This window comes from Hyla sarda, chromosome 1 (genome assembly GCF_029499605.1).
Source record: "Hyla sarda isolate aHylSar1 chromosome 1, aHylSar1.hap1, whole genome shotgun sequence".
Taxonomy (NCBI): domain Eukaryota; kingdom Metazoa; phylum Chordata; class Amphibia; order Anura; family Hylidae; genus Hyla; species Hyla sarda.
The window spans coordinates 223269887-223281844 of NC_079189.1; the positions used below are offsets into that span (position 1 = coordinate 223269887).

Here is an 11958-nt window from a genome sequence, read left to right on the forward strand (position 1 = left end):
GCATAGACACCGCTGCGCAGTGACGCCCGTGCGCAGCGACGCACCTGACATCATGGCGTAGCGGCGTCTATGCAGAGTACTAGGCCGGAGCCTGCCCGGAGTGGAGAAGAAGACAGTGGGAGAAGAAGGACAGCCCGGACCGGTTCACTCTTCACCCGGAATGCCCCCGGACACTACAGAAACGATGGATGGCCCGGACCACCCCCATTACGGGTTAGTTAAATTTTTTTTTTATTGACTCGGAGGGTGGGGGAGGGGCCCGACCGGTATAGCGGTATGGGCAAAAATCCATACCGGTATACCGCCCAGCACTACGGTAGGGGGTGCGACGCGTTGCAGTGCGGTGGGTCGGTCGCGGTGCGGTGGGTCGGGGGGGCGGTGCGGCGGGTCGGGGGGCGATCGCGGTGGGGGCGGTGCGGGGGGCGGGGCATTATCGGCAAGGTAATTGCCGATACCGATAATCCCCAAAATCGTGATTATCGGACGATAATATCGGCCATACCGATAATCGGTCGATCCCTAATTCTTACGTCTTCAAAAAGTAAAAACATGTCAACTTTATGATGCCGACATAAAGTAGACATATTGTATATGTGAATCAATATACAATTTTTTTTGGAATGTCCATTTTCCTTATAAGCAGAGAGTTTCAAATTTAGAAAAATGCCAGACATTTCCTGTCCCGGCACCAGGAAGAAGACCAGTGCTGGGGCCAAAAACGTCACACTGCCGCTCAGCTTATCGCCTGCCGAGGCGGGACTTTGCTGCGGCCAGGGATTGGCTAAGTGCAGTATAACTCATTGAACACCGGCAACCAGGCTGAGGATCACGTAGGAGGCCGGAGCGGGTTACCGGAGGCTCCGGGGGAGTGGCGGCAGGTATGTATTCCTTTATTTATTTTTTTACTGCCAGCAGACTGAAACACAATTTACATCCTGAAGTACTCCTTTGAGTACTCCGGGATGTAAATTGTGTTTGTCTGACGGCAGTAAAAAAAAAAAAGTTTAAGGGGTTAAACCAGAAGTTTTGTCATTTTTCTGGTCATCAAGCACGGGTTAATACTAAGTCAAGGTAGAAAGACATCAGCAATGATCTTCAAGACTCAATCTGAAAAGAGTTAGAAGGCCATTTCTAAACAACTTGAAGTCCATCATTCTTCTGTGAGAGATTATTTACAAGTGGAAAGCATTTAAGACAGTTAACAATATGTCCAGGGGTGGATGTCAGAGCACATTTACCCCAAGGTCAGACTGTGCAGTGCTCCAGAAAATTGTGAAACACGCAAGATCTGCATTTTAGGCTCTACAGTTCTCAGCATGTTACATGTAACAAAAAAGACTGAACAAGTATGGCTTGTTTGGAAGTGTTTCTAGGAGAAAGTGCTGGAGGTAAGTAGATGTTTAATTTTGGGCATAGCTATGAAAAACACCCTCTCCCGCCAGATAACACCGTTAAGTTCCTGGCTATCTCTGATTGCGGTTCCTCTTCATCCACCATAACCATATGTATTATGCACTACAGAGTCTTTTTCCCTTTAGCTTGGCCTCAGTGCCTGCTGCTCTATGTAAGTGTTAAAGAATTTTGCTGCCATTCTTTGCATATTTACTGGTGCAGAGTTATGGTTCTGAGTCTCTGAAATAAAAAAAAAATGTTTAAACCACCTGGCAGAAAAAAATATTCTTAAATAATGTTTGTAACACTTGAATAATACAGTACGTTTCCTAAGTTGTCCCTGGCAGCACACAAGCCATTGATATAGAGTGAATGTAATGTCATACTTATTAAGCCAGTGCATTTTGACACTTGTTTGCTTCAAAGTGCTACATTTTATTACAGTAAATATTACATAAAAATACATAAATAAATGGAGCAGTCCTGCCAGGCTAGGAATATAGGATGAAATAGAATATTAAAGAGATAGTAGATGAAGAGTTGTGTCAAATATTAAACATTTCTTAGATTATATTAATTACAATAGTTTCATAGGGAGGTCCTCGGCAGGGCCCTTGCTTCAGACGACACACAAATATTAACCATATATTAAAAATGAGCAAAATACAATTGGGGCTAATATTGCACTAGAGGGATATATGGGACAGAAGGTGTCAAGCGATAGTCCAGGGGATGACGGTGACCTATCTCTGTGGATGATAGGTAATGAAAGTAATAGTCTTGCAATAGTCACATAGCATACATAGCACTGATAGGGTTAATCCACAGTAGTTTTGGTGCTCGGCGGCGCTGTAGGTTTTCAGAAATTAGACCACTTTCCCTGTCTGCGCAGGGTTTGCTTTAAATAGATGCACGTAATAGCGCTGCAGGCGTATCAGTTTATATACAGTTTTGCAAGATGCGCTCTTCTATACCCCGGCGGCACGTGGACAAAATACAAGAAGAGGTCAATGAAGAACGGGCACTATGTGCCTCTTACCGGCTCCTCTGAATTCGAATGCGTGTGTCAGCGCTGGAGGTCCTCCGGTGCCTGCCCTCTGTGACCCGGCAGCATGGGCAAACAGGAGCAGGAGAGGGATGGAGGGCCGGTGTTAGATGCCGTTGCTGGCTGTAGCGCTGGGAGACGGTGCTGTCTGCGGCTGACCAGCGGTGACTGTTCCGGACTCTGCTGTGGTAATAGAATACTCTGATGTGTCCCGGTCTCTGTGCAAGTAAGCAGTCTGTACCAGACGCGTTTCGGGGAAACACGTCCCCTTTTTCAATGGTAGGGATATGTAGAGCTCCCAATCCTGCATTTTTTTTAAATATTACATAAGCATAAGAAATATTTTTCCGTTGGTTGCTACAAGTGAAATAGCTCTGTGTATAAAATACCAAACTGAGTATGGCATGGCGGGCATACAGAGTCGCTGTGGCTCACAGCTGCATACGTTTCTGTACCCTGATGTACAACCTCCTGCTTGTGGTGCAGCCTATGAGGTAAGTGAAAATCTGGATATTGCTATGCTATACAACTAGATTTTGCACAACTATGTTATACAGTTTCCCAAAACAGCATATTGCAAAATATGGGGAAAATGTATCTACAGGAGCAGGGTTGGGACAAGGTATTTGGTGCATTAGGCATATACAAATGGTGCATAAGACTAATGGTACCCCACCCATGACACAATAGCTATATATATATATATATATATGAAAACCAAGACGAAAGCAGCACACCTGTAGATGTGGGTGCTATCGGTGCGAATCCCCGGTCACGGGATATACCATAGATAAATAGTCCATATAATAGTTTGGTATCAACTAAAGTGCTGGCTGACCTATTCTTTGTCTGTATTGCACATACGGGGGAGTGGCTACCTCCATGTTGGCCTTGCACCCCACCCACCTCTATTAGGTGTGTATATAAGGTGTCTTGGATGTTCCAGACCCTGCCATGCTTACTGAATTGTTCACACAGAGTCATATTCACAGTGTAGGGTCCGTCCCAATGAGGCCACCTTATCGCGGTGGGACGGTCCAAGCTATTTGACCGCCGGCGGAGACAAATCTGCAAGCTAAGTGCCTCACTATTTCATAGTTTCACATTTGCATCTATTACACCATAGCTGTATAGCTCTCCATGTTTTAACTGCATATTCATGTTTCACCTATCTCCTTGTGCTGGCAGTGTGCTGCTGCATTCTTCTGTTGCTATATATATATATATATATATATATATATATATATATATATATGAAAACCAAGACGAAAGCAGCACACCTGTAGATGTGGGTGCTATCGGTGCGAATCCCCGGTCACGGAATATACCATAGATAAATCCAAAAGAAGACCGCAGCACTCAAAGATAAAGTGAAAAAAACGTGAGTAGTGTTTATTCCATCAAGTTCAAGCTTGAAAAAGGCTGCATGTACGCAGCTGAAACGTTGCCCTTTCTGAACTTAAAGTGCAAAAAACGTGAGTAGCGTTTATTCCATCATCTTGGAGTGCTGCGGTCTTCTTTTGGATATATGTTATAATATTGTATGCCTCCAATTTATACTCTTACAGTCACTAAATAATACTAGGGACAGATATTATCACTTAACATATCACCATCATACTATTACTGACAAAATCCAGTACACCTAGACCCACATTATCAATAATACCAGGGATAAATGCCACCAAATAATGACCACACATTACAACAAGACAGTGACTGAATAACTAAAAACAATACCTTATAACAAGACCAAAGGTAGATACATGCCCCAGTATACAGAAGATATGTGCCCCCTAGTGTAGCTAGTTGCCCTTACACAGGTGTCTCCATGAGAAAAATACAGTATATACAGTAACAATGTTTTATATTTATTTCCTGTGTGCTTCAGCTCTTTCTGTTGACTGCAAGTGCATGTGTGGTGAGTGATGTATGCGCCTGAACCGTGGGCAGGGCACACCGGTCCTCTGCTGCTCCTGGCCTCCTGTAGACTGCAGGCTCAAGGCAGCCTGTGTCCTACTGGGTCATTAAAAGAACCAGTAGCTCTGTTGACAGCTCTCACCTAAAAATGAAATCTTACATCACTCTTCTATCTCTGGTGGCTCCATAGAAATGGAACGGAATGACAGCATGTTTACCAACCCGCAGCTCCATACAAAGCTAATTAAAGTGCCGTTCTGGAATGATCTGTCACTTAAAGCATATCCTGTTGATAGGGGATACGTTTTAGGTTTGACAACCCATTTAACCCCTTAAAAACTATGTTAAAAAGGGCATAAGATGGTGCTATGTTGACTTGTTAATGTGTCATTCCTCTAGCATGCTTGGTCTCTAAAGTTTCAATGCGTCTGTTACTCGTGTATACTGTAGTGACAGGAGATGGGTTATGAAGGACTAATCTGTCCCTGGATCCTTGTTTCATGACTTAGGTGTCCCAATGCTTTTACACCATCTGGGTGTGTTTTTTCTGGTGTGCTGCAGGAAGATCACTATGATGAAAAATATGCAACAGAAGGTCCCAGAGTGCTGTATGCTATCCAAATCCTGGATACTACCTTGAAAATGGCACCCCCACTCCAAACATTGCTTGTCCCTTGTAAGTCCCTCCCTTTTCCTATAACCTGCAATGATATGGAATGATGATACATCAACCTACCCCTTAATGCATTTCCCCCTAACATTTAGAATGTTCCTCTTATATACATCGCAATAAGCGGTATCCAGCAGAAATGTGATAGATGCATTCAGGTTTGTTAAAAAATGGCACTAAAGATCTGCATGCATTCCAACCCTAGGAGCACATACCAATGACTCCTATTACCCATAGATGTTGTATGTCTTCCTGCGTTCCACATAGTCCTTCTATTGCGACTTCTGGAGATTACTAGAAGTAATATGTCTGAATTTTAACTATGTGTTCTACACATATGCGTTCCAAATGCTAGCTTAAAAAGTTGTTCGCCAACAGAAATTAGTTTGCCTTTGCTGAGGGGCCACCATGAAAAAATGCAAAGGAAATGTACAAACCAATAAATACTCCATAGTAATAGGTATATAACCAGTTGGGGCCAAAAAATACCAAATACTGTAGGTATCTACCAATACGTTTCTTGTTCATGGGGTGCATTCAGTCTGAGTGCCTTGGGCAGCACAAGCTGTAAATATGGTCCAGACAATATTATGTCAAAGCATGTGGCCACCAGAGATGATTAAAGGGATATTCAAGAGGGAAAAACGTTTTCAAATCAACTTGTGCCAGAAAGTTATACAGATTTGTAAGTTACTAAAAGTAAAAAAGAAACAACAGTGGCACCGATACCTTAGGCCTCCTAAGACCACGAGATGGAGACGGCGTCCCACTAGTCTGGAAATCCACCCTGGCAACGGCGGTGCTAGGACAATAAAGACCGTAGTCACCAAATAGTAGTAAATAAAGAAAAAAGGTGTCCTGCACTCACCGCTTCAGTCCAGGTAATCCTGCTCCCATCTCGGGTCATGACTCGAACACAGAGGACATGGGTAGTGGAGCGCTCAGAGGCGACTGCCGGCGGTTTCACGCATAAGAATGCGCTTCATCCGGATGAAGCGCATTCTTATGCGTGAAACCGCCGGCAGTCGCCTCTCAGCGCTCCACTACCCATGTCCTCTGTGTTCGAGTCGTGACCCGAGATGGGAGCAGGATTACCTGGACTGAAGCGGTGAGTGCAGGACACCTTTTTTCTTTATTTACTAAGATTTGTAAGTTACTTCTCTCTAAATCTTAACCCTTCCAGTACTTATCAGCTGCTATATGCTCCAGAGGAAGTTATGTAGTTATTTTCAGTCACACCACAGTTCTCTCTGCTGCCACCTCTGTCCCTGTCAGGAACTGTCCAGAGCAAGAGAAAATGCCCATGGCAAACCTCTCCTACTCTGGACAGTTTCTGACACAGACAGAGGTGGCAGCAGAGAGCAGTGTGGTTAGACTGGAACGTACTTCACAACTTCTTCTGCAGTATACAGCAGCCCATAAGTACTGAAAGGCTTAAAAGGGGGTGGGTTTCAAAAGTATGCCCATTGTCTGAAGTATAACAAAACAAATCTATACTTACCTCCAGCGTTCCTGTAGTGACTCCGGTGTCCTGCTCCAGTTCCCCCAAGGATCGTCTTTTAGAGCTGCAGCGTGACATTTCACCCCCGGGAAGCACAATGTGTCAAGCCGGCCCCAGTGTGATGCAGCTCAGCAAAGTCACTGGCCGCAGCAATATCCCGCCTCGGTCAGCAACTCGCTGAGAGGCAGTGTGAAACATTGGGTCCAGGTGCTTTTGTAGACAACAATCACCCTGCAGCTCAGAAAGATGATCACTGTGGGAGACTGAAGTAGGACGCTTAAGGCATTGCAGTAGTGCTGGAGGTAAGTAAGATTTTATATTGTTAAACCCCACACTTTGGGCATACTTTTGAAAAATAAAAAAGAGCCACTTTAACCCCTTAAGGACATTTGACCTTAAAGTGTACCTGTCGTCAACAAAAACTTTTTATATAATGTGGATAATACCATTATATGTATATTTGTAATATAAATTGGTTAAAAGATATGTATTTTTGTCCCTGCAGCTATTGCACGTGTGTCTCTATGAGAAGTCCAAATGCAGGAAGTGTAGGAGGACAAGCAGGGCTCTGTGCACTGAGGACAAGCAGGGCTCTGTGCACTGAGGACAAGCGGCGCCCTGTGCACTGAGGACAAGCGGGGCCCTGTGCACTGAGGACAAGCGGGGCTCTGTACACTGAGGACAAGCGGGGTTCTGTGCACTGAGGATGAGAAGGGCTCTGCGCACTGAGGACAAGCGGGGCTCTGCGCACTGAGGACAAGCGGGGCTCTGCGCACTGAGGACAAGCGGGGCTCTGCGCACAGAGGACAAGCGGGGCTCTGCGCACAGAGGACAAGCGGGGCTCTGCGCACAGAGGACAAGCGGGGCTCTGCGCACAGAGGACAAGCGGGGCTCTGCGCACAGAGGACAAGCGGGGCTCTGCGCACAGAGGACAAGCGGGGCTCTGTGCACAGAGGACAAGCGGGGCTCTGCACACTGAGGACAAGCAGGGCTCTGTACACTGAGGACAAGCAGGGCAACATCTGCAACATCTGTAGGGCCACAGTTTGGAGACCACTATACAGTGGTCTCTAAGCTATAGACCTCCAGATGTTGCAAAACTACAACTCCCAGCATGCTGAGACTGTCCAGGCATGCTGGGAGTTGTAGTACTGCAACATCTGAAGGGACAGATGTTACAGAACTACAACTCCCAGCATTTCCGTCAGCAGTCTGGGCATGCTGGGAGCTGTAGTTTTGAACAACTAGAGGCACACTGGTTGGGAAACATTGTCTGTTTCCTAACTCAGTGTTTCCCAACAAGTGTGCCTCCAGCTGTTGCAAAACTATAACTTCCAGCATGCACTGACAGACCATGCATGCTGGGAGTTGTAGTTTTGCAACAGCTGGAGGAACACTGGTTGGGAAACACTGAGTTAGGAAACACACAATGTTTGCCAACCTAACTCAGTGTTTTGCAACCAGTGTGCCTCCAGCTGTTGCATAACCACAGCCGTCAGCATGCACGCACAGCCAAAGGGCATGCTGGTAGCTGTCTTTTTTTAACAGCTGGAAGTTCCCCCCCCCCCCCCCCCCATGTGAATGTAAAGGATACATTCACATGGGCGGGGGTTTACAGTTAGTCTCTCGCTGCAAGAGAGATGCAGGAAATTTTCCGCTGCAGCTCAAACTCAGCGGGAAACTCACTGTGATCCCCCGGCAGTCTGAATGTAACCTAAAAACACTACACTTACACAAAATAAAGGGTAAAACACTACATATACACATACCCCCCCCCCCCCCCCCAAATAAAAATGAGAAACCTCTTGTACGGCACGGTTTCTAAAACGCAGCCTCCAGCTGTTGCAAAACAACAACTTCCAGTATTGCCGGATAGCCATTGACTGTCCAGGCATCCTGGGAGTTTTGCAACAGCTGGAGGCGCCCTGTTTGGGAAACACTGCCGTAGGGTAATTTCGGTATCCGAGGCAAGTCTAACTCTTGCATCCAGCTCCGTCCCTATGCAAATATCTAATATAGGCCTCAAATGCGCATGGCGCGCTCTCACTTCGGAGCCCTGTCGTATTTCAAGGCAACAGTATAGGGTCACATATCGGGTATTTCCGTACTCGGGAAAAATTGCCCAACAAATTTTGGGGGGCTTTTTCTCCTTTCACCCCTTATAAAGTATGGGTCTACACCAGCCTGTTAGTGTAAAAAAAAAAAAATAATTTTACACTTACATGCTGGTGTTGGCCCATACTTTTCATTTTCACAAGAAGGAAAAGGGAAAAAAAAGCAATTTCACCTGAGTACGGAAATACCCCATATGTGGGCGTAAAATGCTCTGCGGATGCACAACATGGCTCAGAAGTGAGAGCGCACTATGTACATTTGAGGCCTAAATTGGTGATTTGCACAGGGGTGGCTGATTTTACAGCGGTTCTGACATAAACGCAAAAAAAATAAATACCCACATGTGACCCCATTTTTGAAACTACACCCCTCACGGAACGTAACAAGGGGTATAGTGAGCCTTAACACCCCACAGGTGTTAGACGAATTTTCGTTAAAGTTGGACATGAAAATAAAAAATTTTATTTTCTTCACTAAAATGCTGGTGTTACCCGAAATTTTTCATTTTCACAAAGGGTAATAGGAAAAAAATAAAAAATAAATTTGTAACCCCATTTTTTCTGAGCATATAAATACCCCATGTGTGGGCGTAAAGTGTTCTGCAGGCAAACTACAATGCTCAGAAGAGAAGTAGCGCCATTGGGCTTTTGGAGAGAGAATGTGTCTGGAATTGAAGGTCTTGTGTGTTTACAAAGCCCCCACAGGTGTCTGACAGATTTTTTGAACAGTGGTCCGTGCAAATGAAAAATTACATTTTTCATTTGCACAGCCCACTGTTCCAAAGGTCTGTCAAACACCAGTGGGGTGTAAATGCTCACTGCACCCCTTATTACATTCTGTGAGGGCTGAAGTTTCCAAAATGGGGTCACATGTGGGGGGGTTTCTGCTGTTCTAGCACTATGGGGGCTTTTTTGACTAGGCCCATATGCAGGACAGGGCGACAATATTTCCTCATCTCAGCTGCATTGATGGGGGTCCATCTATTGGGCTTAGTCAAAATCGTATTGGGTGCTGGGCCACAAACTTTTGGGCGTACAAGTTTGTTTGAGCCGCCATCAAATTGGGGTCAATTTGGATTCCTGTGGCTCATAATCTTCTGGAACTGGGGTCCAGACAGGGTCCCCTATATGGAGGGCAGGGTTGCTATTACAGGGGAAAGGTAAACTTCTACGGGGGACATGGTTACTAGTATAGGGGATGGGAAAACTTGTACCGGAGGCCTCTACTGGCATTCACATGTGGCGGCGCCTTCTAGGGGGCTCATCATCACTGGATGTTGATGAGGGGGAGAAGGAAGAAAAGTGGGGTCTTCTCCCTCACTGGCTCGGTGTCTGAGGCAAGCATGGCATTTGGCTCCTACACCAAAAATACCTTACAGCAGTGTCTCCCAATCAGGGCGCCTCAAGCTGTCCTTGCTGGGAGTTGTAGTTTTGCAATAGCTGGAGGCTTCCTGTTTAGGAAACTCTGCCCTACAGGTCATTTTTTTATTTTATATGGGAGAGGATGAGTGACAGTGTAAGGGTGTGTGTAAATGTAGTGTTGTAGTGTAGTGTAGTGCTTTTAGGGAATGGTCAAGCGGCGGGAATACAGTGAGCTTCCCGCTGCAAGTTTAAGCTGCGCAAAATCCAAATCGGATTCCATTTACTTTAATGGTGTCTGCTACGGAAAATGTGCTGTAGAAAATCCACCACTGCAAGTTTGAGCTGCGATGGGTTTTCCACTGCGTATTTTCCGCAGCAGACACCACTGAAGTCAATGAGGATTTTGCTCAAACTTGCAGCTAGAAACCCTGCCTCGTGACCATACCCTTAGTTAGGGCAGTGTTTTTCAACCAGTGTGCCTCCAGCTGTTTAAAAACTACAACTCCCAGCATGCACAAACAGCCAAAGGGCATGCTGGGAGTTGTAGTTGTGTGCCTTGAGCTGTTGCAGAACTACAACTCCCAGCATGCACATAGTCAATTGGCATGTTGGGAGTTGTAGTTATAAAAATAGCTGGGGGCACTTTTTTTTAATACATACACCGGATCGCTGGTTCAGAGCCTCCATTGGGTCTCCAGACTTCCATTATAATCACAGCACCCGCAGTTGCAGCTAAATTTGAACAGATATCCTGCTGTGGGGACCATAATCTTTTGTGCCACCGGGTTCGCTTTAAAGGGGTGTTCTGGAGAAAGAAAAATATTTTCCAATAAAGTTGTGTTAGAAAGTTATACAGATCTGTAAATTACACATTCTACATAATCTTGCCAGAAAGTATAAACACCACCATGCTTGTAAATCACAAACTTTATTAAAATACACAAAAAATTGCAAAAGAGATATACCGGTATATATATATATATATATATATATATATATATATATATATATATATATATCTCAACACCATATTGACCTAGATTTTTGATGTTTTGTATATATACATATATGTATGTGCCCTATGTGCCCCACATATAAATATATACGGTATATATATATATATATATATATATATATATATATATATACATGTGCCCTATGTGATCATTTAAATGGTTTTTGGCGTTCCAGTGTTAAGATCATCGCCCGGAGTGTGAGGTGGGGGAACACCACGACAAACCGCTGCACTGCCTTTTGGTTGGTATGACTGTATGAGAAGACTGGGCCATATATGCACTAGCACCTTATCTGGATGTTTACAGCTGCCTCTCATTTCTGTAGCTCCTATATGGCGCATGTTTGGTTGTGTAATACTGTGGACATGTAACTTATTTATTGTACTGTATCTATAGAGCTTTGTTATATTTGATTGCCATTAATTTATTTCCCAGGGAGTGGGAAATATAGTGGGAGATATAGTGGACAATGAGTTTTTATTACTACAGGATATCTTCCTGGGAACCTGTGAATTTTTGCGAGGTCAGAAACTATTGGCCTTTTGTCTTTTTATTTATCTACAGGTACCAGGATTCTCACCACAGTGGTATTGATCGGCTTCTACGGGTGTTATGGCTCCACCACAACCCGCCCAGGTGATCACCCTGTTGCCACCCCTTTTTTCCCTATGCATTGACAATATTACCCTATGTGGCGCTCCATGCCTTTTTTCATTTGTTTCTTCCACACCCTTTGCTAGGGTGTGATACTTTAGCGGCACATCCCGTATTTTCTACATCAGAGTGACTCTTTATTGTATAATGAGGGTGATGTTTTTAATTTGTCCTGTGTGTATATATATATATATATATATATATATATTTATTTATTTTTTTTGGGGGGGGGAGGACTTTTATTGTGATATACACAGTATATATATTAAATTTTTTCATTAAAA

General features: G+C 44.5%; 1 protein-coding gene and 1 long non-coding RNA gene across 2 annotated transcripts in view; one reads left to right on the top strand and one right to left on the bottom strand.

The window, feature by feature from the left end:
- FRAS1 (Fraser extracellular matrix complex subunit 1) overlaps positions 1 to 4483 on the top strand; it is a 596246-nt gene extending 591763 nt beyond the window's left edge. Inside the window, exon 67 of the mRNA XM_056568808.1 lies at positions 4313 to 4483. Within this exon, the coding sequence (XP_056424783.1) occupies positions 4313 to 4366 (54 nt within the window). The 3' untranslated portion in view covers positions 4367 to 4483. The remainder of the gene's footprint in view (positions 1 to 4312) is intronic.
- LOC130364765 (uncharacterized) lies at positions 1226 to 10779 on the bottom strand. Its single transcript, XR_008891892.1, has 3 exons — positions 10665 to 10779; positions 2432 to 2620; positions 1226 to 1632 (listed from the first exon to the last, which is right to left on the bottom strand). It is a non-coding gene; the product is annotated as an uncharacterized LOC130364765 (long non-coding RNA).
- Positions 10780 to 11958: the final 1179 nt, after the last annotated feature.